The following is a 26764-nucleotide window of genomic DNA, read 5'->3' on the forward strand; positions in this document are numbered from 1 at the left end:
ATTCTATTCTATTCTATTCTATTCTATTCTATTCTATTCTATTCTATTCCATTCCATTCCATTCCATTCCATTCCATTCCATTCCAAATTTTTCTACCCCGTTCTACTCAAGTGGCCTCAGAACATGTTATCAGGTCTGCACATAATGTGTAAAGCAGGCCCAGTGCTAACTGCAGGCTCTGTGGGTAAAACAGAGAGGATGGCCAAGGGAAAGGAGCACTCCAGCAAACTTACTTCCAAAATTAGGGAATAACATGAATATGTCAGATAATGGATGTAGAAGTGAATTCCAGAACAATTTTCAGAGTGATACCCTAATATCAGAAAGAGCTGCTTGCCACCAAATGAAATGGGGGTGTTTTGACACAGATTTTGTTCCTTGCCATGACAGAGAAATGGAATAGATTTGTTTTCACTTCTAGGAGTGTTTGATAGCCTGAAAATGGTTAACTAATGATAATAAAAATCTGTACTTAAAATGTAATTCAGTTCTGTAATTATATTTCTTATGCATGGAGACAGAAATAAACTAGAGGAAGAACCTATTAGCCCTTTTGCATGTATAATTGAACATGTTTGATATTACTGGGTAACCTTTGTAAGCAACTGGCTTTGAGTTTATGCAAAGAGGTGAACACTTTGAATACATAAATAACAATAGGACCAGAGAGGTTTTTGGTTTTGTATTCTGTTCTTTGCTTGTTTGTGTCTGTTAGATGCAGTCAGACATCCCTGGCTTTATCTGGCTATCCATAGAAACATCTGAGAGATCTGACTTTTGCATCATTTGGGTGCAGTAATGAATAAGAACTGACATCAAATATCAATATTATTGGCCCAGCTAAATGGTAGCTGACATCTAACTGGACTGCTGAGGAGGTAAACAAAATTGAAATTTTTTTTTGTTTAAAAACTGTCTGACATTATTTGCCCTACAGTAAATCAATGGAGGAATGACCTAGATGCTGTTTGCATTTTGGCTTGGGGAGGTAAAATTGGACAGTTGTTCTCAAGCATATTTTTTATAGTTTTTTAGGTTTTCCTAATATTACCTGTAATTCTAAAAATACTCTTTTTTTTTTTTTTTTTTTTTTAGGGAAACTTGGTAACCACTGTAATGATTCCTAAACCTGCAGATACAACACAAACACAGCATGGCATACTTCTATTTGGACACAAACACATATATACACACACATGAGGGAGCAAACCTTGTTCTACTTTAAATTCATGACTCAACCAAGCATCTATAGTCTTTATACTTCATTAGCAGAGGTGATTTACCATTGTAAAGAAGGAACAGAGCTTACCCGAAATGCTGCTTGGGTCATATCCTAGTGCAAAATAAATATCTGAAACATTTTTCTCTACAAAGTTACTGTGTTCTGGAAACATGGTACTAAAAGGGATAGTAACAGTAACTTTTAGGAGGAAAGGTGCATTTTTCTATGTCCTCAATTCAAAAGCAGCTGTGTGAAGTTTGCTCAAAAGTTCCACAGACAGAGAATCAACTTGGACAAGTGCAGGATTTAAATGCTGCTGGAAGTGTTAAGTGCTGACATAACCACAAGAGCAGAGGTTTGTGCAGGGCATGGTGACTCCTGTGTCCCAGCAAGGCAGGACCCAACAAATGGGCACATTCCAGGTGCCAAGCTGGCAGTTCTGTTCCATAGAGAACAGGCCAATTAGGGAATCTCACCACTAATAAGAGTACTGGCTGCAAACCTTGCCCACTTAACCAAAAAACTATTAACTGCAGTTTCAGAAGCATGGTGTAGTAAATAACTCTGATTTAATCAGTTTCACAAAGCTTAATGAGGATTTATTTAATTTGTATAAATGCATTATTCTCTTTTATCCTCTTCTTCACACAATACTCTTCCCTTTAATATTTGGACATACTGCCTGAATGCCATCCTGATCTAACTAGAAAATTATTCCTTGTTCTTGTGCAATTAGAATTTCATAATTTTTTAAACTTCTTTTGGCATCAAGCAGCCTGAGACAGGATTACCACAAGCCCACTGGAGTGATGTAGGAGCCCACTCAAGCTGACCTATGTCCAAGCACAAAAAGGAGTGAATCCCTTGGGATCTCTCGCCATTACAGCTCTGCACCCACAGAGTGTGACCATGCAGGCAACACTTCTGGCAAAGCATGGGATGTGCAGACCCATGACATTGGGGTACAAGAAAATATAACAACAACAACAACAACAATCTAAGCAGGGTTTTTTCAGCAATCAGCCTTCAGTTTTGTCATTTTAGACTTCCTGGGCCAGGTACGAACATTAGGTTGGACATTCTGAAAGTAATGTTGCACTTTGTCCAAATAGTCAATGATCAATGTCCAAAATCTTTTCTATGAAAGTATTGTTGAAAATATGACTATTTCTACAAAAACATTTTTCCTCATAAAATATGCATTTTAAAACAAAAATATTGACACCCAAAACACCTTAATCAGCTTGCTTAGGATGGGGTATTTTAATTTTTTGATGAGCAAGCACTAGAGGGTAAGAAAATAGTTGTCAAGTGCTGTATTTGGCTGAAATATAGCACTTGCTTTGCTAGCCAGCTGTGAGACAACTCTTATTTGTTCAACTCAGGGCCACTACCTAATTTTTCAGTGGCAGAATTTATGCTTACAATTGCAATCACAGCTTCTGGAATTATATTCCTCACTCTGACCAGTGCTGCACCAAGTATTTCCATTTTTACTAATTCAATCACTGAGAATGTCAACCATTGATTTCAGTCTAGAGGTAATGCCAACTGTAATATTCCTTACCATAACTCCATGCTTATCTGAAAGGTTATCAACATGTGGTCTTTCAGCTTCCTGTTAATCATTGTAGGTCTCATGAGGCCCTTTGTGAATTAACACCCACATTAAGGACAGTGCTGTGGTATCTCTACAGGATTTCCCTCATCATGCTTGCTCCTGTGTTGTAAGATGTGTCTATTCTATTTGCCATCTGTTAGAGGTGGGGCAGTTCTCTTAATTGGGCAGTTTTCTTTATCTCTTTCTTTATCTCTCAGCCAACCCTCCCTCCAGGAGATCTCTGCTGTTCATGGCCAGTGAGTGTCCCTGCATGGCTGATAAAATTCCATCATCCCATGGGGAGATGCTCTGCCCAGGGGAGGAGCCAAGCATTCCTACCTTGATAAAATCTGAGATTTGGGATATCAGAGCAGCCTTTGCCCACTGCATTCCCAGAGGGAGCCCAGGCCCATCTCCAGCACCCCTGGACCCTCAGAGGAAAACTCCCCCCTTGTGCAGGATCCCTGCTCCAGCAGAACCACAGCTGGCACTGCAGGAGGGCTGAGCCACCATGGGATGGGACTGTGCCACCACCCTGACACACAGGGGGGCAGCTCCTGATCTGACTCTGGCAGTGCTGTTTTGTGTTATTGCATTGTTTATTTTATTTTTATTTTCTTCCCTAATAAAGAACTGTTATTCCTACTCCCTTATCTTTGCCTGAGAGCCTCTTAATTTCAAAACCATAATAATTTGGAGGGAAGGGGTTTACATTCTCTAATTCAGGGGAGGCTCCTGCCTTCCTTAGCAGACACCTGGCTTTTCAAACTGAGACATCCTGTTAAACACTCTCTGTTCCCCACCTCTCAGTGTCTCAGGGCACTGAGAGGCAGGTTGTGCCTGTCAAATACAGATAGATGCACACAGCCAAGAAAGAATTAAGATGCCTTGGGAATTCCTATTCCCCTCCCTGAAATTATTTTGTCCCACACCTTCTGCTGTGCCAGCCCCTGGGGTTTGCCCTACAAACACACAGGGCTGGCAGAGCAGTTGGCAAAGCAGCAGCTGATACTGAGCAAGAGGAGAATATTCAGGATCTCCAGCAGGAAAAATTAGTACCTTGCCCTGCCTGTAATGAAGGTGCCAGTGGGAGCACAGGAAGCAGGAACACCACAAAGTTATTTTTCAGGAAAGACGGTCTCTGAGAAAAAGGCTGCAGATACCAACACATGCCTCAGCACTTCCACACCAGCTTTAAAGAGCAGCGTGGCCAGGAGAGCTGCAGGAATCATACATCACAAATGTTTGGGTCAGAGTATTTCATACAGCCTCTTAGAGCCATTCAGAAGAAATTCCTCCCCTTCCAAAGTTATCAGTCTTTCAAACAGCAGTCTGTCACCAATCCCAGTCAAAAAGGTTCTTCTCAGACAACAACTATAAATTAACCAGCCAGGGGAAAAAGCCCAACAAAAAATTCATTTAAATAAAGTAATCAATGATCCCAAGAGAGGGGAATGGCTTAGACATCATGCACTGATCTAAGGAGGAAGGAGGGAGCAGCAAGGAGTGGGCAGCTCTATTCTAACAGGCACTGGGGGTCTGCTCTGGCTGGCAGCTGGGGCCACTCTGAGCCACCACTGATTCTGAATCCAGCCCCAGAGGTCTCTGTGTCACCAAGGAGCAGGACAGTGTGGGCCAAAACAAGGAACATGATGGTTAAAGGGGAAAAAATAAAAGGAAATTTGCATGCAGAACTTACCTTCCTGTTGAATGTAGCGTGATTACAGGAATGCACGTGACCCTGGAATGTGTAAACACGGAGACCCTAGGAAAGAAACAAACATTTAAATCAGTTACTGCAATGTAAGTTATTCTACAGCCCTGATGTAAACAGAAAGACCTTGTTTTTATGGCTGTGTGAACATCAGGACACACTGTGTGATACAGAGCCAGCTCCTGGTTGCTGGAACAGGAACACGTTTTGCACCATTGCTAAGGATGTATCTCCTCACTTCCCATGGCAGCCAGCAGCAAAGGTGCATTCAAATATCCCCAGGTAAAGCCATGCCCTGGCTGCAGGGCTGCAGTTAGAAGGTGGAATTGCTCCTGTCAAAACACTCAGGCACTGAGTCACTACATGCTTCTTGGTATTCCACACACACCAACTAAGGCTTCCTTAAGGAATCACAGGCATGAAATCAAAATTAATTATCTTTTGTCATCTCCCACATTAGGCCATAGGTGACCTACATAGTGCAGTAACATATGTCAGATGTCATCTTTGATATTGTTCTCCCAGTACAGGAGCCATCCAACCACAGTATCTCCTGCTAAAAACCCTGAAATCTTCACAATGGCAAGACACAGGCATTGAAAAGAGATATCCTTCTCTGTTTTCATAGAAACCACTGGCTTCATGGGTTAAAAAATACTTCCTGTTAAAAGTGAAGCCCAGGTCGGAGCAATGCAATCATATGCTGAAGAACAGATTTTCCTCTAAGAAAAGCATTTTATTAACCTGCAATTGAAAGACAGTTTGCTGCATTTTTCTGGAGAGTTCAAAAAACCCAAACACAAGATCTGAAACTCCACTACTCATCCTGGTCTTGAATAAATCTCACAGGAGCAGGGGTAACATAGGTTAATCATATGTCTGTCATGCTTTTGGAGTTTATATCATCAGCTTAATCCCATTTTATTTCCCTGATTAAAAAAAATAAATCAATCCTACTCTGACATAAGAAATTTGAATTCTCTTTTTCACTGATAAAACCTCCTACATTTTATCACCAGCATGTCTAGCAGCATATTCTCACTGTTTGCAACAAGCCCTTTCAGAAAGCAGTTAATGAGCTTTGACCACAAAGTAATTCTAGAGGGACACTCCCCAATAATGCTCTGTGGTTCATATTATATCTCTGAACCACTTAGGAGAACTCAGCCCAACCAAGCAGCAGTTGAAGAGGATTACATTGTTGTTGTAAATATCTCAGGGGTTAAGAGCAAAGAGGGGAAGGAGCTATTGAGGCTGAAGAGCACTGTTGATGCAGGAACATATGGGGATTCATTATCTGCAGAAAAATTCCAGTGGAAAATTAGAAGACAGTTCTTGAACAGAGAGATACAAAAACTTACTCCACTCCAAGTAGTGGGGATAAAAAAAAATCTCATTACTATAAGAAGCTGCTTGAAAAGCCTGGAAATAAATGACCTTCTCCTGTATGTGATCTTTTGCCTGGACTTGGAGACCAAGGAGGCTCTTTCCAGTCTCGCTCATATGGCATTAGAATACAAATCTCTGATAAAGCCCAGCATTTAATGCTGCACAGATCTCCTTTTGTTTAAAAAAATGTCACCCAAAGGAGGGAGCATGCTACTTTGGCAAGTGCCATTTTGTATCTCATTGTATTTTTCATTTACCTCTCTGTGTTCAAGTAGTTTCTGTCCAAGGCCACATGGCTATTGTGATCATACTAGGAAATTGGTATTCCCATAAAAGGATTGCAAGGCAACAAGAGAAAAAGGCTCTGAACTATTAAAATCTCTGTATTTAAAGAGCACACCATCCACCTTGAGCATAAAAAGGTTATCTGAGAACAGTTCTTGAGTCCTCCATGGTTTTCAACAGAGTTACAAGAGGAAATAGTGCTAAAAAACTCATTCCAAAACCCCTGCATATTTATAAGTTAGATATTAGATATAGGCTGGATATCAGGAAGAGATTCTTCCCCCAGAGGGTGTGTGGCACTGAACAGACTCCCCTGAGAATATGGGCACAGCCCCACGGTTGCCAGACAGGGTGGGATTGTTGGGGTGTCTGTGCACGACCAGGAGCTGGATTGATGATCCCACTGGATCCCTTCCAGCCCAGCAGATTCTGTGATTCTGTGATTTCTAAGTAATAAAACATGAACCAATAAATGCTGGTACAAGGAAAATTTTAATAATTACAAATTCACTGCTGGAATAGAAATGCGATTATACAAAATTCCCTAAGACTGACAGGCAACTTAATTTGATAAAGTTAAAAGGATAGGAGACAAAGATAACCAAACATAAGCAGTCTAGTGAGAAAAAATGTCAAGGACATGAGCTGTACCTTGTGGCCCAGCAGCAATATCGATTGCACCCAGCCCATGGTAACAAACCAAGTGTTGGTGCATGTTTTGCATGTAAAAAGTAGCCCTTGTAAAGTAACTGCTGCTGCTCAGCAGGCTGTAGTATTTACCCTCAGACACTCTCAAATACCAATACACACACAGCAACCTTTCCACAAACACAGAAAAAGCATGCTGTCACAAACCAGTGGGAAAAAAGAAAACCACACAGATGCTGCACAAAATGGATGTGAACTTTCAGCTTTCCCTCCTTAAGTCAATTCAGTACAAGCCCTCTGAAAAGGATTTTAATAAAAGTAATAATAATGATAATAAAAGTGAGACAAAGGCAATGGTTCTGCAAAGTGTTTCTCAATACTATCAAAACTTAATTTCCAAATTGCCACTTTGTTTTATTCAGTGCACAGCTCAGGTTTTCTTTACCCGCACTGGGAAATCTGAGTTTTGCAAACATAAAAACAAATCTGGAAAGCTACTACTTGGCTGTAATACCAAATAGTAATAGATATTCTGTGGACCAGAATTCAAGTTAGCACTGAGCTTTCAGCAGCAAGAGCTCAGCAGCAGGTTAATGAAATCCCTTTTGCACATGCATTCTGCTTTTTAGGCTTTAATTATAAAATAAGCCACTATAGCATCACCAGTGCTTCATGCAGTGTGGAACTGAACAGGGTTCAGTTGCAACCCGGGTGCATCTGCCATTTCAATGAGTTTCTTTAAGGCTCAAGTTGAGCAAGAACAAACATTTGGGACTTCACAAGGAAAAGAGCAGGGAAAAAGAAGGAGATTGACATTAGGACAGTTCTTAGTTAGGGGAAAATTATGGTCCTTTGCTGTAGCCTGAAGGTCTCACTGACCATCACCCCCTACAGAAGGAACAATCACAAACAGAGCAGGAGCGGCAACAAAACAGCAGAGCAGAACTCTGAAACTGGAAAAAGGCCCATTTCCCCCACCTTGGTCTGGACCAAGGGTCTATCCAGTTCATTGAATTGGACATGCCAGCAGTATAAACCATGGAAAATACATTATTATTGTCAACTGAGTCTTGACTGAAACATTAATGGAGGAAGTGTGAGTTCTATTCCCTCCTTGAGCTATTGTCAATTACATTAATAACCATCCAGTCTTCCTCTGCAGAAAATACATTGACAACAGCATCATTCAAAGAAAACAAAATATGAAGTGCTCTCCATTGTTGAGATTTTGGAGGTTTTTACTTATTATTCCCACATGCACACACACATATAATTTTCGAGTCTGAAATCCAGAAATTAACATTAGAATCAGTGGTTAGAAACACTCTGGCATTATGCTGTGGAGCCTATCAACCCTTCAGCTTCCACTGAACACAGGCATTAATTGCCTGCCTTGGACTGGAGCTACCTAAAAGACTCCTGAGAGAGAAAACATTCCTTTGTTAGAATGAAATCTGGTATTGTGGAAAAGCAACCTGATCTTTGGAGCCAGGCATCTGTGAGTAGTAATCCTGCTGAAAAGTAGTTAAACAAGGTTTCGAAATTCAAATTATTTTTTTGTTCCTACTTTCAAAGGATAAAAGCCCAAGATTTGGGAATCAATAGTAAAAGTCTGCTGTAAATCCTCCCTATTGTGTATCCACACAGATATAAGAATACCAGGGTAAGACAAGACAGGCTAGAGACAATCATAATTAATTTGCTTCTTTGCATTGCAATAATTAAGTTCCACCTTTAACTATGTAACACAGCAGCTGAATCTTCCTGTACTTGTTTTAATTACCATTTCAACAGCAACAAACTAAAATTCCCAAACTTAACAAGCCATACTGCATGCACCTCTGGAGTAAACAGCTAAAACTAGTAGGGTGTCATTTGAAAGCTATTAATGTTTCTCAAAGTCTGCTCTTTTGGTTTTCTTTCTGGATTTTGAATGATTTGCTGTACATGAACATCTGACACAAACAAACTCACTTTGCAGGTCCAGAATCAAGATAACAAATGCATTAGATCAAGCTGGGTGTAATATTGTAGTCACAATAGGTAATTATCTTTATGAGTTTGATATGAGCTTTTAGATAACATTTGAGATTTATCTAAACAGTGTTCAGATAGGAGATTTATTTGTAATTTCTTGGTTCATTTAGAAATTAACTCAAAGAAATAATGTTCATTCAGAAGGACTAAACTGAGAAAAGTGTTCAAACCATGAAGCACTCAGCTGTGGAAATGTTCACCACATTCTCTTTATTAAAAACAAACAAAACCTCCCATAAGTTCTTCATGAAAAGGTTTAATTGTGTTTGGGGGAAAATGAAAGTTCTGAGCTTACACAGGTAAAATTTTTCCAGTAAATCAAATATTGTAATGCTTTGGAAGCTCCCTCGGCTGGACCTGAACTTTTCCTAAAGCAGGAATATTCAGTGTCCTGTGATTTCTGGCTAACGACTCATTTGGAAGTTCTAACTCTCCTCCTTCCTTGTTGGATTATATATCATTACATATCATAGCAAAATGCAAAATTAAAACGGTGCATCCTCCTCATTCCCATGCCTTACTCACAACATGGCCTGGCTGCCTCAGGCAGCACTGGGGAGCTCCGCAGGGAATGGGGCAGATCCAGCAGAACTGTGGTTCCACCATCCCCCTTGCCATGAAGTGGGAGACATCAAAAGGGACTTGGATCTCTTCACGAGGGCAAAAGATCATTTTTAGGAGAGAGAAAATTCATTTCCATGGGAATAATGGGTAAGCACAAAAACTGGAAGAAAGAGCCCAAGTCCTTTCGAGCTCTGCAAGACAGCTCCTTTCTTTCCCAGCCCATCCCAACCATATGGGGTTCAACAAGGGAAAGTGCATTTGGGATGAGGCAACCCTGGGTGTATGGACACACTGGGACATGAGATGCTGGAAAGAGGCACCGCAGAAAGGGACCTGGAGATCCTGGCCAGTTGGATCTGAGCCAGCAGTGCCTGGAACCAGGAGGGACATCCCTGTCCTGGGGGATCACCCCAGCAGTGCCAGCCAGGCCAGGGAGGGCATTGTCCTGTCTGCCCTGGGCTGGGTTCCTCAATGTAAGAAAGATATTATGATACCAGAAAGCCTCCAAAGGGCAACAAAGATGGTGATGAAGGGCCTTGAGGGGAAGCTGAATGAGGAATAGCTGAGGGCACTTGGTCTGTTCAGCTCAAGGAGACTGAGGGGAGACTCACTGGGGCCTGAAACTTCCTTCTGAGGAGAAGAGCAGGGGCAGACACTGATCTCTGCTCTGTGGGGAACAGTGACAGGACCCAATGGAATGGCCTGAAGTTGTGTCAGGGGAGATTAGGGTTGGATATTTGGGGAAGGTGCTTTCCCCACAGGGTGCTGGGCACTGCCCAGGCTCCCCAGGGAATGGGCACGGCCCTGAGGCTGCCAGAGCTCCAGGAGTGTCTGGACAATGCTCCCAAGAATGCACAGGGTGGGAGTTTTAGGGTGTCTGTGCAGGGTCAGGGGCTGGATTGATGATCCTTGTGAGTCCCTTCCAGCTCAGGCTATTGTGTGTCAGTAACTCATTCCAGCAGCCCCCTGCACACTCCAGCCTCTGTGTGTGTCCCCCCAGGCCAGTCCTGCTGGCAGCCAGACCACTGTCCATCTGTCCCATCCTGTCCCACTCCCAGCAGGCAGAACTCCATCCATCTCCCAGTTACACCAGAGGCCTCACAGGCACATCAGTGTAGTGCCTGAGCAATGAGCACTGAGCAAATCTGGAGAACAGTTCTGCCATCTGTCACCACAGAATTTACTGCATGAACAGGAGCACAGAACCTTCAGTGCAAAGTTTGCTTCTGTTCTCATCACTTGGAATAGACCCTGGGTGAAAAAGAATCACACAAGAAGGTTTCTGGATGTTAGAGCAGGGGTAAGGCCAGGGCATTACTCTGATGTTTTGTAATCCCTTCTTTGGGAGTAAAATTAACTTGCCACTATTTGTGTGCTCTGTTACATGAGGATTCACAGAGAATCAAAACCAAAAACGTTTTGTGAACCAAAAATGAAGTGCATCAGCTGATGGAGGCTTTTTTTTTTAAAAAAAAAAAAGTTATTCACTTCATCTTCCTAAAGAAATGGAAAACAATTCTGAATCTCTTTAAAATGTATGAACTTCTATAACAACTTTCCTACAGTGAAACATTAAAAACTTGAGAAGCAGCATTTTTCTAAATCTGGTAGGTAATAGAAACTAGAAAGAGAGCTCTGCCTGCCAGCTAAGCCCAACATCATGCTCTTCATCACAGAGCAGCCTTCCTTTCACTTCACAGTTAGTAACACCTGCTATTAAATAAATCAAAAAACTTAATTAACCTTGCTCTGGAATACCCCTGAATTACCTCATTTGTGTAGGTCTGAACTTTCACCTGAATGTAGTATTAATATACCTTTTACACTGATGATGCAGACATATTAATCTTTCATAATTGGGATGAGAAGTATGTTTCTAGGCCAAGACCTTGTATGCTAAATCTGTTCAAAGTGAACCTCTAAGGCTCTCCTAAAAAACCTTAAAACCAGAAGTTTATAGTAGAAATGCTGACAGATTATATTCTTGCCAGCATAATACAACCTGACTCAAAGATAAATGTTTCATGAATTAAAAAAGTTGAAAAAAGCTCCTCTGTTTAGCTTTGTTCTCAAGATGAAAGTGAATTATCTTTTTGTCTTCTACTGACACTTGGATTTTTGTACTGCAGTCTGCAGAAAACTGTAACCACAGGCAATATTTAAACAGACATGACCGTGTGGGATTCTCTGCACACTCAACTCCTGTAAGAGATATCAAACTTCCAGCTGCATAAGGAGGAACAAAGGTTTGATGGGAAGCAGATCCTTTCTTGTCCCTGCTTCTGTGAAGAGAGAGAAATGTCACCTCCAGCTGAAGAGATCACACAGGAGCACAGTCCCACCTGCAGGGCCCCGACAGGACAGGCAGGGAGGGCACACAGAAATGCCTTTGCTGGACCCATCATTCCTCTGCAGAAAATAAACAGCATAAAGGAATCCCTCCAAGTATTGGAATCCTTTCAGTGAGAGCAGAGCTGTATTACTGCCCTGGCTGGGGCTGGGTTCATTAGCAGAAGCTGCTGCATCTTCCTAAGGATCCATAAAGCAGCTGAACAGAAATCACCCTGCCAGCAGCAGGAAAGCCAAATTCCAGAAATGCATTCCTCCTGCCCAGCGTGACTTGGAGTTTCACAGTTCCAGGGAGGGAAGGATCAGCAGTGCAGGGGTAAGGATGCCAGGGAAATTCTGCTGTGGTAACATGAGTTGCAGATTAACCCAGAAACTTTGCAGCACTTTCAATTAACTTGGCATTCCATTGCTTTGCAAAACAGTGCAGCCATTTCCAGGAGGGCAATGCCTGAATGACAGGAACCCGCTAGGGCTGCCTGAAATTAAACACCATGAGCTCTATTACTTTAATGTAAAAAAATCAAAAAGATGAATTATAAATGAGCAGAAGCTTCTGGTGGAATAGAACTGGAAAAGTTACAAGTGCAGTGCAAGCATAGAAAAAATACAAAATCATTTCTGTTGGCCTTGAAAATTAAATTATATGAAGGCAGAATAAAACAATGAATATATAATTTAATTATATGTAAGAAAAAGTGAGAGCACTACATGTGGGAAATAATTTTCTCCTTACATGACTATGAGAAGTTGCATATGAGTCTGAAGGGCTTTAGTGCTTTTAAAAACTGAAGCTAAATTTTGGCCAAAATGCCAAATTGTTGCCTTCTGTGAATTCCTATCAGAACAATGATTTTTTTGTAGCAGGAGAAAGGAAAAGCTAAGTGGCTTTAACCACAAAAGTCAGTACAGAGATAAAAGCAGGTAGATGCACAACCATGTTTATTAAGTAAGACAAGGGAGGTGGCCCAAACATTTAAAAAAAAAGAAAGGGAAAAAAAAAGCTAAAGAATTTCTTCCCTTCAAAGAGTCTGCATAAATCAAGAGTAAGCCAGTAAGATCAAAGTTCTTATTTGTCTGACAGCCACGGGGAGAGGGTTTACTTCTATTGGAATAAAGAAATTTGTAAGCCTGCTGCATTCACAGTGTGAATTTTGTTCTGGCAGTCACCATGCATCGAATGCATCTCAGTCAGGTTTCAAATGGCAGATGCACAGCAAAAAATACCAATAAAAGCACAACAACAAAGGGCAAACCTCACAGAATATGGCTGCAGTTCTCCTCCACCAACCAGCACAGCTGAACAGTTTTGCAAAGGTAAACTCTTCTTTGATCCCTATTTCTCCATTAACCAAGAGGAAGGGAAGTGACTTCCCAAAGAGGGCTTGGCAAAGAATCCAGGACCTGAATGGAAGGGGAAAGCACACCTCTTGCTCACCATGATCTGCTTTCCCAACTACTGCTGCTGCTTTGGGAATAACAGCATTGCTGACCTGAGTGACCAGGATCAGAGAATAATCCAGATTATTTTGCTACAAACACTGAAGAAGTTATTAATTGAAAAAGAAGTCCCTGCAAGAAAAAATCAAAATAAGAAAAAAAGTGACTGTGTAGTTAAAAAAAAGTCTTTAGATATCAAAATTAAAATGAAAAAAACAGCTCTAGAAGAGGAGAAAACATTGCAGTTTGCTCTTACAAACACACTGTCCACAGATTGTCTATAGCAGATCCTGCTTACATCATCCACAGATTCTAAGTGAAAGGAAAAAAAATGTTTGTAAAAGCCCATCAAAACTATTCCTAACCTCAAATTTCAAATTCTGAATTCTATAAGCATTTGAAATCAAATTCACACCAACATTTTCAGCAGTCAAATTTTCTAGAGAAAAAAGAAAGTATTACAAGAAGGTCTGGGTAGTGATGGGAGTAGCTCTGTTTTTCTAAGCCTGCTGGATATTTAAGCTTTATTTTTTGTCATAGCACTGCTACTGCAAATAAAAATCTGATACAAATGGAATTAGGCAAAACACCAATTTTGAAATTCCTACCTGCTTTTAAGAGTTTATTGATCACTCCACAGCATAATTATTTTAATAATTAAAATTATACTCTAGTGGCTTAGCTTTGTTAAGTTTATTAATGTTCCCCAATAAACTTAATGATGAAAAGACATAGGAAGAAATATAGTTTTCAATCCATCAGAACTGGTGACTGAACTTTTGGGATCAGAGCATGCTGCTATTTATGTCACCTTCAAAGAAGCAAGAGTAGAGAGGTAAACTAAAAAATCTTTACCCCACAACAAACCAGATGTCATTAAAAAGTCATACATATGTACATAAATACATAAATCCTTCCTGTGCAAGAAGCTGTCAAATAATAAAAAAGCACTGAACAACATAATTCCAAAGCAGCATGGGATTTTCCTAGAATGTTTTTGTCAGGGGTGATAACAACATTTAGCAGCTGGGAGCAACAGCTCTTCACCTGTTTTAGCACCATTTTTCCAAGACATTCACATCCTGGCAAAATATTGCAGCGACACTGAAGAGAAACAAAACTCCTAGCAGCCTTTTCAGAGGCCTCTAGTAAAATTACAGCATGATTGCATTACCTCTTAAATTAAAAAAAGTTTCTCACACAGTTCAGCCTGTCAGAGTTGCCAGGATTAGATCTGGGACCAAATGTATTATGACTGAGCTCAGTGCTGTATAAATATTAGATCCATTATTCAAACAGCTCACAGGGCACCACCAGCTTGATTTTACAGTCACAAAATCTCCTTGTGAAATCTCTGCCCTGGGATTTTTCCCCAGGAAAGGAAGCGCTGTGGCATGGGCCCTTGTCTGAGCAGCAAGGAGTTGTAAACAGCAGGGTCCCACTAAAGGAGCCTCAGACAAAAGAATTGCAGCCTTGGGCTTGGTGAGTTATTAGCAGCAGCCGGCTCTGTAATTGTCAGTGAAATAATCTCATTGACACATACAAGTTAGGAAATGGAGGGCTCATTAACAAAGCCTCCAGCCTTTATTAGATCATATAAATAACCAAGAGCGCCTGCAAAAGATCGATTACGGCCTTTAAACGTTTACTGAATCAGTGTTTAATTAAGACAATTTTAATATGCAAATCAAGCCTAATTATCATCATTTGTTAATGTTAGTCTGCCTGAGCTCTAAACAACTACAGCTGCAAATAGGGTAACAGCATCATATTTCTCCTGCTTTTCCCTCCCTACAAAGACCTGCAGAGCACAGATCGAGGTGCACTCTCCATGTGTATGAATGCTTTCAACACCACATTTCCATCCACTGTTTGAAGGTCAAAAAAGTGCTCAGTCTAGCATAAAATGGAGTGGAAATGTTATGCATTTTTTCACCCACTATTTTGCAGAGTGCTTTAATTAATGTATTTCCTACTCCAACCCCTCTGGGAGCTTCTTTTCATGAATATCTGCCCTTGTTCCTTGCAGTGATTAAACAGGTGGGTTTCTAACACAGACTTTTGTCATTCAGAAGCTGATATTTGGACTTTTTTCTCTTCCTATTTCCTCTGGCCTGGGAATGGTAACCTTCCCATGCTGAGAAACCACAGCACTATGGCAAAGCCCCTGGAAATGAAAGTGTGAAGCAACCAAGAGAACAATGCAGCCTTCAGCATTGTGATGGGAGGAGCAGCTGGGGAAAAAACAAATGTCTGTGTTCTGATTCTAGAAGTAAAATTAAAGCCTCAAACCTCCAGGAATTTGTTTTGGGAAAGAGGGTGGGGCAGCTGCAATACAATCCTGGTAGAAATCATTCCCTTTTCCTGGCACTGCTGCTCTCCTGATGCCACGATGAGCTGCACAGATTAAAATGAAGGAAGGGAAGCACTGCCTGCTGATCACTACTGATTTGTTGTTGATGCTTACACTGACAGTGAGGGAAATATGAAATGTTCCTGTTGGCAACGTTTCACAATATATAAAGTCACTTCTTTGTTTTTCTTCGCCATTAAGTTTTCTTTTCTCACATTCCCACCAATTTGGAGCCTGTAGCTGCCAAGCCCTCAGCTGGCTGAGGGCAAAACAAGAGCTTTCTACTTTTACTTTCTATAATACATTTGGTATTTCTAAGGAAAACAAATCCTCATGGAAGGAATAAAAGGACATGCAGTTACAAAAGGCCAGGAGTCTCTTAAGACAGAATGAATAAAAAATGTAACAATCAGAGGAGAAAAGAAACACAAGAGACAACTTGAAAAGCCCCCAGTTCAAATGGGAGCAGAGTGGCTTTCACTGGCATCTGGACAGGCTGGTGGATGAAAGGGCTCCCTACAGGAACCACATTTGGATTCATCTGGGTAGAGATCTGTCAGGATCTCCCAACTTCTTTTTGAAAGGTCTTCTCTGCAGACAGCCTTGGAGAACAGGGCAAATCCAATAAAACCTGGCCATGTAATTGCCCACACAGCAAGTTCACACTGAAGCTGGGCCAGGCTAGAGCACAGATTTGGGCTGGGGGACAAACCCTTGGGTAGGAGGAGCCCCTGGCCCGTGTGAACTGCAGGCAGTGAAGAGCCAAGGCTGGAGATGGGGCTCAGCACAGGCAGGTACCAATTTCCTGCAGTCCCCATATGTTCTTGGGGACCTGTGAAGGGGCACAGGGCTCCCACAGGGACTGATAACAGCTTTGGGAGCTGTGGGTGCTTCTGGTGAATACCTGAACCTGAGGAAAGTACAGGAGTTTGAACTGAATCATGTGAGGGAGAGCCTGCAAAGTTCAGTCTTCTAAAGTTCTCCAGTAGCTGTGATGAAAGATGTTGACACTCTCTTACTTATCCTTCATTAGAGAAAATGGCCAGGATTTTCAGAGCTGGAATTGCAGTGGAACTGTGTATAATGAGTGAAACAAGTACACTTTCAGGAAATACCTGTGTCACTGTGATATTTTATGAAAAATCTCTTTGCCAGGATTTCTTTTCCTGGGAAGCTTCAGCTTCTCTCTGTGTTGCTCTTCTGGAATGTGATTTGGAGAACTGTTTACCCAGCATGTGAATTGTTTTTAATTCATGACCAATCACAGCCAGCTGTGGTGGACTCTCTGAGTCTGTCACAGGTTTTTATTATCATTCTTGTCTAACCTTCTGATGTCTTTTTTCTCTTTTTTTAGTATAGTTTTAGTATATAATTTTCTTTTAATATAATAGAATATAATATAGTAAAATAATAAATCAGCCTTCTGAGAACTTAGAGAGTCAATTCTCATCTCTCACCTCATCCTGGGGACCCTCACAGCAAAGCAACATACCTGCAAATCCAAAAGGCAGGGAAGAGAGACTGGAAATCAAATGCAAGTAGACTTAGTGGAGAAGTTCCATGCTCAGACATGGGAAAAAAACACTTGAACCTTGGAACTATTCCACCAGGACTAGGGCAGGGAAAACCAGAGGAGCACTTCCCAAGTACAGTTCATCCAGACCTTCCTTCAGCACTGCCTTGGCTGGTTTTGCCCAGGGGAAGTTTCCCTAAGAGTCAGCTTGTGACTTCAAACACACAGGAACTGATGGGAGAATTCATGGCTGGGAATTCTCATTTTCCTGGTCACCTTCAGGCTACTCAAATAACACTGGAAAAGAGACCTTCTTTTCTGTTCCAGTTGCAACTTCCCACCATGCAAAGGGCTGTTTCAGTTACATACAAAACCTGCACTGAACAGTGACTCTGCTGTCCCCACCATTATTTCATGTTCTCCAGTTTAAACTTGTTATTCATATCACAAATACACAAAATGCATTTTGACATCTTCTATGGTCCCATTATATGAGTCAGATGCCCATTCACTTTGTATCCTGCTAAAGGTGATGGAAAGTTACCAACATTCCCAAACCCCCTCCTGTCTCAGCAAGATTCCTGAGTCAGACATGGATCTGACAACTCCCTAAGATACACAGACATATCTCGAAGCAGATATTACTGTCAAAACCCACAGGGTTTTAAAAATTAATTCAGAAGAAAAATGATCTGCATAAGACATGCATATCAACAACTCTGCTCCATAGCAATGTTCAGGCATCCTCCAAATTCAGAGGTACTTCTCATGCAGAGATCTTCTCTGGGCTCAGCCATCTGAACACCAACGTTCAAGAACATTGTTAAAAGAATTTTGCACATGAACATTTTCAACACATGATTTTGATTAGCAAAGAATGAAGTACAAGCTAAGCTTTGTCTTTTCAGAAGGCAAAGGCAAAAAATTATATATAATTTTAAAATGAGAGGTGCCTTCTTTGATAAAATGCTTTCATTTGGGTTTGATTAGTACCCCCCAACATACTATTTTCCTTTTTGCTCATTCTCCTTTCCTGTCTCCCTCATCACTAGGGTCAGCATACTCAGACATCTCTTGATCTAAGAAGTAAAGCTCTTTCATTAGTTTTATTGGTTTTGTACTTTTCAATTTAAGCCAGAGCTTTACTGATTACTCAAAGACAGACAAGCATTTTTTCTTAAATTAGAAAAAATTTAACATAACAAAAGTATTTCAACAACAACAAAAAAAAAGCTCAAAAGGAAATCACACAAAGCCCTTTCAAATGCACATGCATTTTAACTTGCATTCCAGTTCTGCAAACTTTCAAATAAAATTCTAAAATCTCACGAACAAGACAAGATGGCACAAGAAGCTTTCCACTACAAGACACCACATTCTGTTCATTTTCTCTCCAGTGAACTGAACTGCAGATAAATGACCCAGAAACCAGCAGGAAATGAGGACATATCACCAACAGGGTTTTATGAATATTATTTGTTAGCAGACGTAGCTCTCTTAACAATACCTGACCCGTGACTAATTTCAGGGGGTCAGGGTGATCTTTGCCCTCCCCTGTGTAGGGCATTATTCTTCTCTAGAGAAGTTCAGAGGTTAATGAATAAAGTGCCAGCAAAGAAGAAATGAGACTGAGCAAGAAAATGCTCCTTCTTGGTCTCTGCTATAAATAATGCTCTCATTAAAATTCTGCCTTGGAAGAAAGGCAAGTCCATTAGTCTAGGAGCTAATTTTTACTGGCTCCTTAGATGTATGCATATTAAAAATTCAGCGTTTATAATTGCCAGCCATCAACCACCTAGTCAGTGCTGTTCTTGGAGTTTTTAATTATTTACTTCATTTGCATAGACACTCCAATTTATGATCAACCATTTGGTTATCAAGGGACAGTTTTAGCAATTCCTCTTTTGTGTTTTTATTTATTCCTTCTATATCCCCAGCAGGAGGGCTGAGAGGACCTTTGCCAAGGTAAGCAGCAGTGGGATGGGTTCATCCCCAGCCTCCCACTCTACCTCATGGCCAGGTTCCATGGACACCTGCTGAACACCACCTTGGAGCATCACAATGGGGTACAAAACCAGCCCGCCTACCCAATGCTCTTGCTGAAGGCCCTAGCCTGGTTCCATGGCCCCAGAAGAGGAGGGAGGAGCTCACACCTGGCAATGTGCTCCCTCTTTTGCTGAAGGTTGTTCCAAAGCTGTTCTCCTTTGGGATTTCAGTCTGGGGCTGTGCTCTCCCCCTCCCACAACCTCACTCTGCTCCCTGAGGATACAAATGCTGCGAAACCGCCTCCAGTCCCGTCCTCCCTGGAGAACAGCAGCCTCTGCTCTTCCTGCTCCTAGGCAGACACTCCATTTTCTCCTCACAATGCTGTCTGCCCAGTGCTTGGGCACATGAGAAAGAGAGAAAACTTTGGGAGCTCTGCAGTGGCACAGGAGCCTGCCCCAAGATGTGCCCTAGGCAGCCTGAGTGCATCTCCTGCTACCAACACACCCTCCAGCTGGACATCATCCCCCAGGGAGCACCAGCCCAGGGGGACACTGACTCCTGAAAAGCCACTCAATCTTTGGCTCATCCTGAAAAACAACCAAATTACCAAAGTCAAGGCATGCTGTCTGTCCTCAGTGCTCCTGGTGAGCTCAGCAGCCATGGCAGTGATTGATTTGCCATCCTGGTACCCTTGTGTCCTCCCTGGACACATAGCCAGTGACTTTTTGCAGCAAAGGGGATGGGAGGGAGCAGCCCTGGCTGGCAGGAAGGGAGTTGATTACCAATCCCTCTTTTTGCCAGGAACCATTTCTTTGCTGCAATTCATACTTTTCAACAGCCAGCCTCCAGAAGGCTTTGGGGTAAATGAGGGCAATGACACCAGAGATTACAAATCAATCACTACTAGAGAGCCTTTTTATCTGGTAGAAGCTTCTGAGCAGAAAACAGATACCAAAAATATATAATATATCCTGATTTTCTGTTAGCTGTTTCCTTTCCTTAAGCTCTTTTATATCCTGTTTTTCTCTTGACACCACTGCTTACTCTGCTTTCACATCGATCTCTCTTACTACTTATTTTTCATTTATCCTTGATTTTATCTTTCTGTCATCTTTCTCTCTCTTAACCTACACCATGCACAGTTATCTGGGAGGGAAGTATAACATGGTCTATCTACTCTACACTGTCATCTTCCCCTTATTCCATCCTCAAAAATGAGACAGTAACACTGACAGAGGATGGAGCAAGGTCTACCTGATTTATATTGTCCTGAAGTCATCACTTAGATCATTCTGCCTGCTTTTGGTCATGGCATTTTGTGGGGTTTGGCACAGTAGGATCCATGCAATAAGGAAAAATTTCAGGCATGGAATGGGACATTCCTCATTTATGGGACACGTCTCATAAGGGCAGGATTGTTGAAGGGCCACCATGGGTGCAGCCAGAAGAAATCAGAGCTGGGAACAGTGCTGAGCAGCCAGCCCTGATGGTACTCACATTTATGCTTTCTCTCATCATCTAATTTGCATCCTGTTATTAACAGAAATGCAGTCAGCAGGAATTGACAAAGTGGGAAATAGCCCTCTTCTAACAATAGACCTGGTCAAGGAACCGGTCAGTTTAAATAACACAGCTGACATGAATTTGGTAAAATAATATCAGCAGTGCTGAAAAACACCTTTTATAAAGTTTAGGCTAACTGAATCAAAGCAACTTCCTGTTCTAAAATATTACTAAGTTCAGGTTTAAGTATATTGTTAGAAACTGAAAAATAGATCAAAAATGTCAAAGGGGAATATCCAAAATTATGTACACACTACAGTCTGGTTCTGCAGAACAGAGGTTTCCTCCATGAATTGATACACAGAAAGTTTTCAACCTCTTGACTTTTCCTGCTAATCCCAATGATCCCATTCTGCAGACAGCAGGACACAGCTCACGGGGAGTACGGGAGCTGTGACCCATTCCACACATCCTGATACAAGATATGGGATCCAAGTGCTATTTCTCCATCTATTCCAGGATGAAACTGTTGACAGAAGCAGCTCCATCAGACATCCCTGGGCTGCCCAGGCCCTTGGCAGCAGAGCAGCTCCTTTGCCAGGCACTGCACACCCCGAGCTCTGAGCTCTGCCCACCTCAGGAATCTGCACTGAGCTCTCCCTGCTCCCCCTGGGGATGGAGAAAATTCCCACTGGGATGTTACCCAGCACGTGAGAGAAGCCTGCAAAATAAAGATGTTTCCACAGAAATAATTGGATCAATCAGTTCTTATGATTAAATTCTCTTTCATCAGATAATATTCTAACCAGGCTAAGAGTGATTTTGTGTTTAGGTCTCTAACATATCCTTAGCCTCTGTAATTATCTGGAAAACTATACTGTGTTTACTGTATTGATTCAACTATTGGAAATCTTGAGATTGCCACGAAATATTTCTTTTTATTATGCCATTTCTGAAGTTGAATATTGCTGAAAATAAATAGCAGGCAATTATTTTAATACCCTCTTACTGCACATTACTTATGAAGATTGTTCTAAATTGCTAAAGACAGAACCAATTTATCTAAACAGAGTTATTTAACACCAGTATGGATTAACTTTATTTAGTCAGGTAGGCAGAAACTATGGAACTCTTTCCTAGTCTTAAATTAAGGAAAAGAGTGCTGCTCCAGAACAAGTCCAAGCATTGACTTTTATACCAGAAAGATAAGATGTCCTCTATCAAAATCTCTGCTACTTTGGTAATGCTTATAGAGCAATTTGGTGTTACTGAGGAAGTTTGTATTTTATATATATATATTTGTGCATATATATATATATGTACATATATATATATATGTGCATATATATATATATGTATATATATATAGATATAGACAGATATAGATAGATAGATAGATAGCTAGATAGATAGATAGATAGATAGATAAAAGCCCCATTTGCAATCCATGTTACCTGTACCTAATGAATTGATAAATTCCTCTAAGCTCATATACACAAGGCACAAGGGAAGAAGATTTACAGAAATGGAAAACAATTTTTGGTGGCTTTTTTTTGGCTGTGAATGCTGGCAGAAAGCCACTGCTTTTCTGAATCTGTAATTTTATGCCCCGGTGTTCAGCAGATGTTTATCTAAATCATTTAAATCTGTCTTTTCTGTTTCAGACACATTTAGTATTAAGGAATGATCCTCGAGTAACAGCATACATTAAAAGTTGATTAAGAGGAAGTTAAAGAAGAAAGAATTACTTTTTTCATACCCCCAGCAGACATTTATTTCATTTTGGCAGGTTAAAAAATGAGAAAATTTGGAGTAAGGTGTGAGAACTGGCAATGCATATTTTTTGGCAAAAGCTTTATTATCCATTTCCTTACATGCTAATTAGGGAATGCAATCCACTTGCTAATGCTGAGTGAGTAAGAAATGTAAATTGCTCCATTAATTTGTTTAATAACCAAACTCTCAAAAGTGGTAAGTCAGACAGCAGATGGGGGCTGTCACCACAAACCCAGCCCAATTTTGAACATTACACCAGTACACACAATTTACTGCCTTCTCAGTTGTCATCGGTGCCAAGTAATGTCTTCATTGTTTTAGATTTAATACAAAAATTTGCTCTTGACTACTCATAAGTGTTTCTGGGGTAGAAAAATGGATCCAGAAAAGGTGTGCAGCCCCATCCTCATAAACACACACTTTTACAGGTGTGTGGCAGCTGTCTAACTCTCCTTTACAGCAAGTCATACTCCACTGGAAACACCAGGGTCTAAATTAAAAGCAATATGTGCATTGTCCTCCAAACTTTTTGGATTTAAATAAAGAAAAAAAAAAGAATATTCTGCAAGTTCATAGCAGTTCTTGCAAACTCAATTTTCTACATTAGGAAAAGAAAGGTTATAGAGGGACCCAATTTCACCAAAAAATTAGCCCCTAAACCAAAATTATTCAAATATGTTACACATTTTCTCCCAGAATAAAACTGCTTAACTTTTTCCCCCTCGCAGCATCTCGCATTGCCAATCCCATTTCCTATGAACCTTTTTATAAACTCCAATTACACCATAAAAATACAACTGACACTTATTTGCACTTTAACTGGGTCAAATAAATTCTACCTGCATTTCCTAATGCAGTGAGTTTCAAACTCAGCTTTCCATCTCAACAAAACCAGTTGCATGGCACCACTGGATGGAGCTGGGGAGTGGGACAGCCTTGGCACAGGTCCTGACCATTCCACTTCCATAACTTTTTGCTCAAGCAACTCTTTGTTGCTTTTGCATGAATGTCATACAAACCAGGTAAGATTTAAATCAAAAGTAGGCCTTGGCACAGTTGTATCAATTTCCAGCACTGAGTAAGCTCCTTTCCTGTGTTTGTTCACAGTGCAGAATTGGCCCATTGATGCTGGACTATTGTCACCAGCACAGGGAGATCACAGACAAAGGTTTGAATTGCTGAATTCTGCTTCTTGCCTACCAGCTTTGTCCCAGTGCCTCCAATCTGAGTGTGATGTCTCATTTCTGAAAGATTATTGCTTCTCTATAAAACATTTTCTGAGGGGAAAGAAACAATCAGCTGAGTAAGGGACTGGCATGTAAAATACTATCATTTGCAAAACACTGGCCTGAAACCCCCTTGGAGGCACAGAAGCTGGGCTTGAGCCACAGAAGAGGGAAAACAGGAAAGCCATAATCACATATTTATTTTTAGAGAAAATGAGAAGCTAAATAAACTGTAAACCCAGTCTTTACTGGTAAATCCATTCTGTCCTGACAACCACACTGAGCAGAGTGGGAACTGCCAGTTCCCAGGGGATCAATTGGTGGTACCTTTTTGGCAGTGCCTCATTCCTCCTGTGTTGGTGCCAGGACACTTTGAGTCCTGAAACAATTAATTTCAGCGGTGCCACAGAGAACCACTGCCAGAAATCTGAACTTGAGAGACAATGGTGCTGCTGCTGAAGATGGTTTTTCTGCTCCAGGTCTGAAATCACCTCGCAATCAAGAGGGGCTTTGGGACTGCTCTCCTGGAAAGAAGCTCCCAGACCTCAGCCTGCCAGGAAAGCAGGACACAAAACATCCAAACATAACATTTATGAGGGGATTAATGCACTCACAGTTGGATTTGTCATGGGATGGTGTGGGACACTGGGATTTATGGCAGGGATGAGCAATTGCATGCTGACTGCCTTGATAAATGTGTGCCTTTGAGGTATGTCTAATTATTCCAAGAAAATAAAGGAGATGCCAGTATACAGAGGAGGAGAAAACAGGCAGAGGAAATTCTGTGAGCAATCCCAGGGCACTCAGAGGACAAGCCTGTCATCAGCTGAAGAGCCTGGCAAATGTCACAGTGCAAGAAAACCTGGCTGTCAACTGCAATGACACAGCAAGTCACACCTCTGACTGGAACACTGTCTCCTTGATGGGAAATTCCAGATGGGCCCAGTGATGGAGACAGATGTCTTTCCACTGCCTCACATTAATTTCACATGCAATTAGCAGTGGATTCTCTGCTGCTGAATGAGGGACACTCAGGGTGCTCAGGTTACCAGAAAGGACAATTCTCCACAGAGTCACTTGTGGTTCTGACAATCTCACAATTCCAGTGCCATGACACCACCTCATCTGCAAGGCACCAAATGGACACGTGCTCCCATTTCTATGGCAGATGTGAAATCCCACCAAGATTATCTCCTGGAGCACTTTTAAATACAACTGTACACACAAATGCTCCTTGTTGGGTCTTCTCCCCCAGCAGCCCATGCCAATGTCTCCCAACCCACACTGACACTGTTCAACACCTGAAGCTCCTTCTCAGGAGCTTCTGTCATAGTCTTCATCCCACCTCCACCATTTTAGCAATCAGCTCTGTCTCTCATCTGCATCAAATCAATCCTTTCTACAGAACAACCTAAAAACACAAGTGGAGAAAAAGATCCCTGCAAGAGAGAACTGAATATGTTGTATTTTAGAATATCAGTTGAAACACCTCGATGCTTCTTGGAGGTCCCTTCCAGCTCAGCATATTCTGGGATCTGTAGGTCGTTAGTACAGGGTAGTGGGATAGAATATAAGATAGTGTAGAAAATAATCTTACCCCTAAGGAGTTGCAGCTGGGCCAATTATCAAAGATTAGGAGCAGGCCTGACTTTACCAGGCCACAGCTGCAACCAGTGAGAAGAAGATGCTATAAAAGAGTGGGGTGGCTGGGTGAGAAGGGAACTGGAGTCGGTTACTTTGTGAAGAAGAAAGAGTCAGTGGTCTGAGAACTGCCCATAAGAAACACCAAGAAGATGTGAAACTTTTGACATAAGGAAACAAGAGTATGGAACCCCTACAATAGGATGACAACAGTACAGCACACTGACAGGGCAAGACTCTCACTTTTTGATGTGCTTTTCTCATGCCTTATTGTAAACTGCAGGGCAACCCTGATGTCTGGGAGGAATGATGCATCTGACTCCATGATATCAGAAGGCTAATTAATATCTTTATTTATATTACACAACATCTAAACTGAAACTGCACAAGCACTCAACCCAACTCAGCTGCCCAGAATCTCGTGGCTGTCAGCTGGCAGTCCCGACACACACACATGGATTCAATTGGCCAGTGAATCAAAACACTCACACCAGAATCCAATCCCCAATTGCATTCAGGTAAACAGCCTTCCACAATGCATTCCACTTGCTCCAAAACACAGGCACAGCAAATGAGATAAGAATTGTTTTTTCTTTCTCTGAGGTTCAGAGAATGCAAACCCCAGAAAATCCTTGGGAAGTTGTGCCTTGCTTTTCTATGTGAAATGTGGCCACAGTGCCCAACCCTGCAGCCCAAGGGTGCAAGGGGAGATGGAAGAGAGGTGAAGGGATATGGTGAAGTGATGTGCCTACCACTCACATGCAAATCGCTGGGGCTGTGAAGAAGCCAAGAACCACCTCCTAAGTTCCACATCTATTGCAACAGACCAACCCCACTGCCTCTTAGCACAAAACATCCTCACTGCTAATCATGCTTCTAAATGTGGCAGAGGAATTCAGCTGTAGGCAGAGGGCTGCATTTTGGCCTTGGACTACAGCATGTGAACAGCACCTCCCTGTCTGCTGCCTTCAGGGTGTCAGAGCACAGAACTGTTTCACACCCCCGAGTGCCTGGCAGCTCCCATACATTAAATGCGCACCACCACAATTCCATCCTTTGGGCAACATTTGAAGTGTGAATTCCCAATGCACACCTTCACCATCCATCAGTGCTCCATGGAGTGCTCTACCCAAAACCAAGTTGACAGCCTACAGCTTTTCCTGCAAAACCAGGGCCCTCAGCTATTCTGCACAGGATCAAACTGACCACTTAAGCTTTCTTGAAGCAACAAGAAAATATTTTTATGCAAATACCTTACAAGGTCTGAAATTCCATTTGTCTGAACACAACATAGCTGAAGTCACTGCTTCTCAGTTTAAGCCATTTCCCAGGCAATATCTGGTTGCTCCTATGAAAAGGACTTGAAGTCCAAAGCAGCCATTCCCTGAGGCTGTGGGGAGCCAGAATGGGAATAAATGTATCCACTAGCACTTAAAAGGGAGTAATCTACATAAACACATCAAGTCATCACCAATATTTTGATCCAGTTTTTTACCAAGCTGAAAACCTAATAATTGAAA

At 41.6% G+C, this 26764-nt stretch overlaps 1 protein-coding gene across 2 annotated transcripts in view; it reads right to left on the bottom strand.

Moving 5' to 3' along the window:
* The window catches only part of SPAG16 (sperm associated antigen 16), a 375678-nt gene that overhangs the window by 118677 nt on the left and 230237 nt on the right, over positions 1-26764 (bottom strand). For both annotated transcript variants that reach the window (XM_059476201.1, XM_059476200.1), the window contains exon 14: positions 4523-4588. In XM_059476201.1, the coding sequence (XP_059332184.1) occupies positions 4523-4588 (66 nt within the window). The remainder of the gene's footprint in view (positions 1-4522; positions 4589-26764) is intronic.

Source organism: Ammospiza nelsoni, chromosome 7, assembly GCF_027579445.1.
Source record: "Ammospiza nelsoni isolate bAmmNel1 chromosome 7, bAmmNel1.pri, whole genome shotgun sequence".
In the NCBI taxonomy this organism is placed as follows: Eukaryota; Metazoa; Chordata; class Aves; order Passeriformes; family Passerellidae; genus Ammospiza; species Ammospiza nelsoni.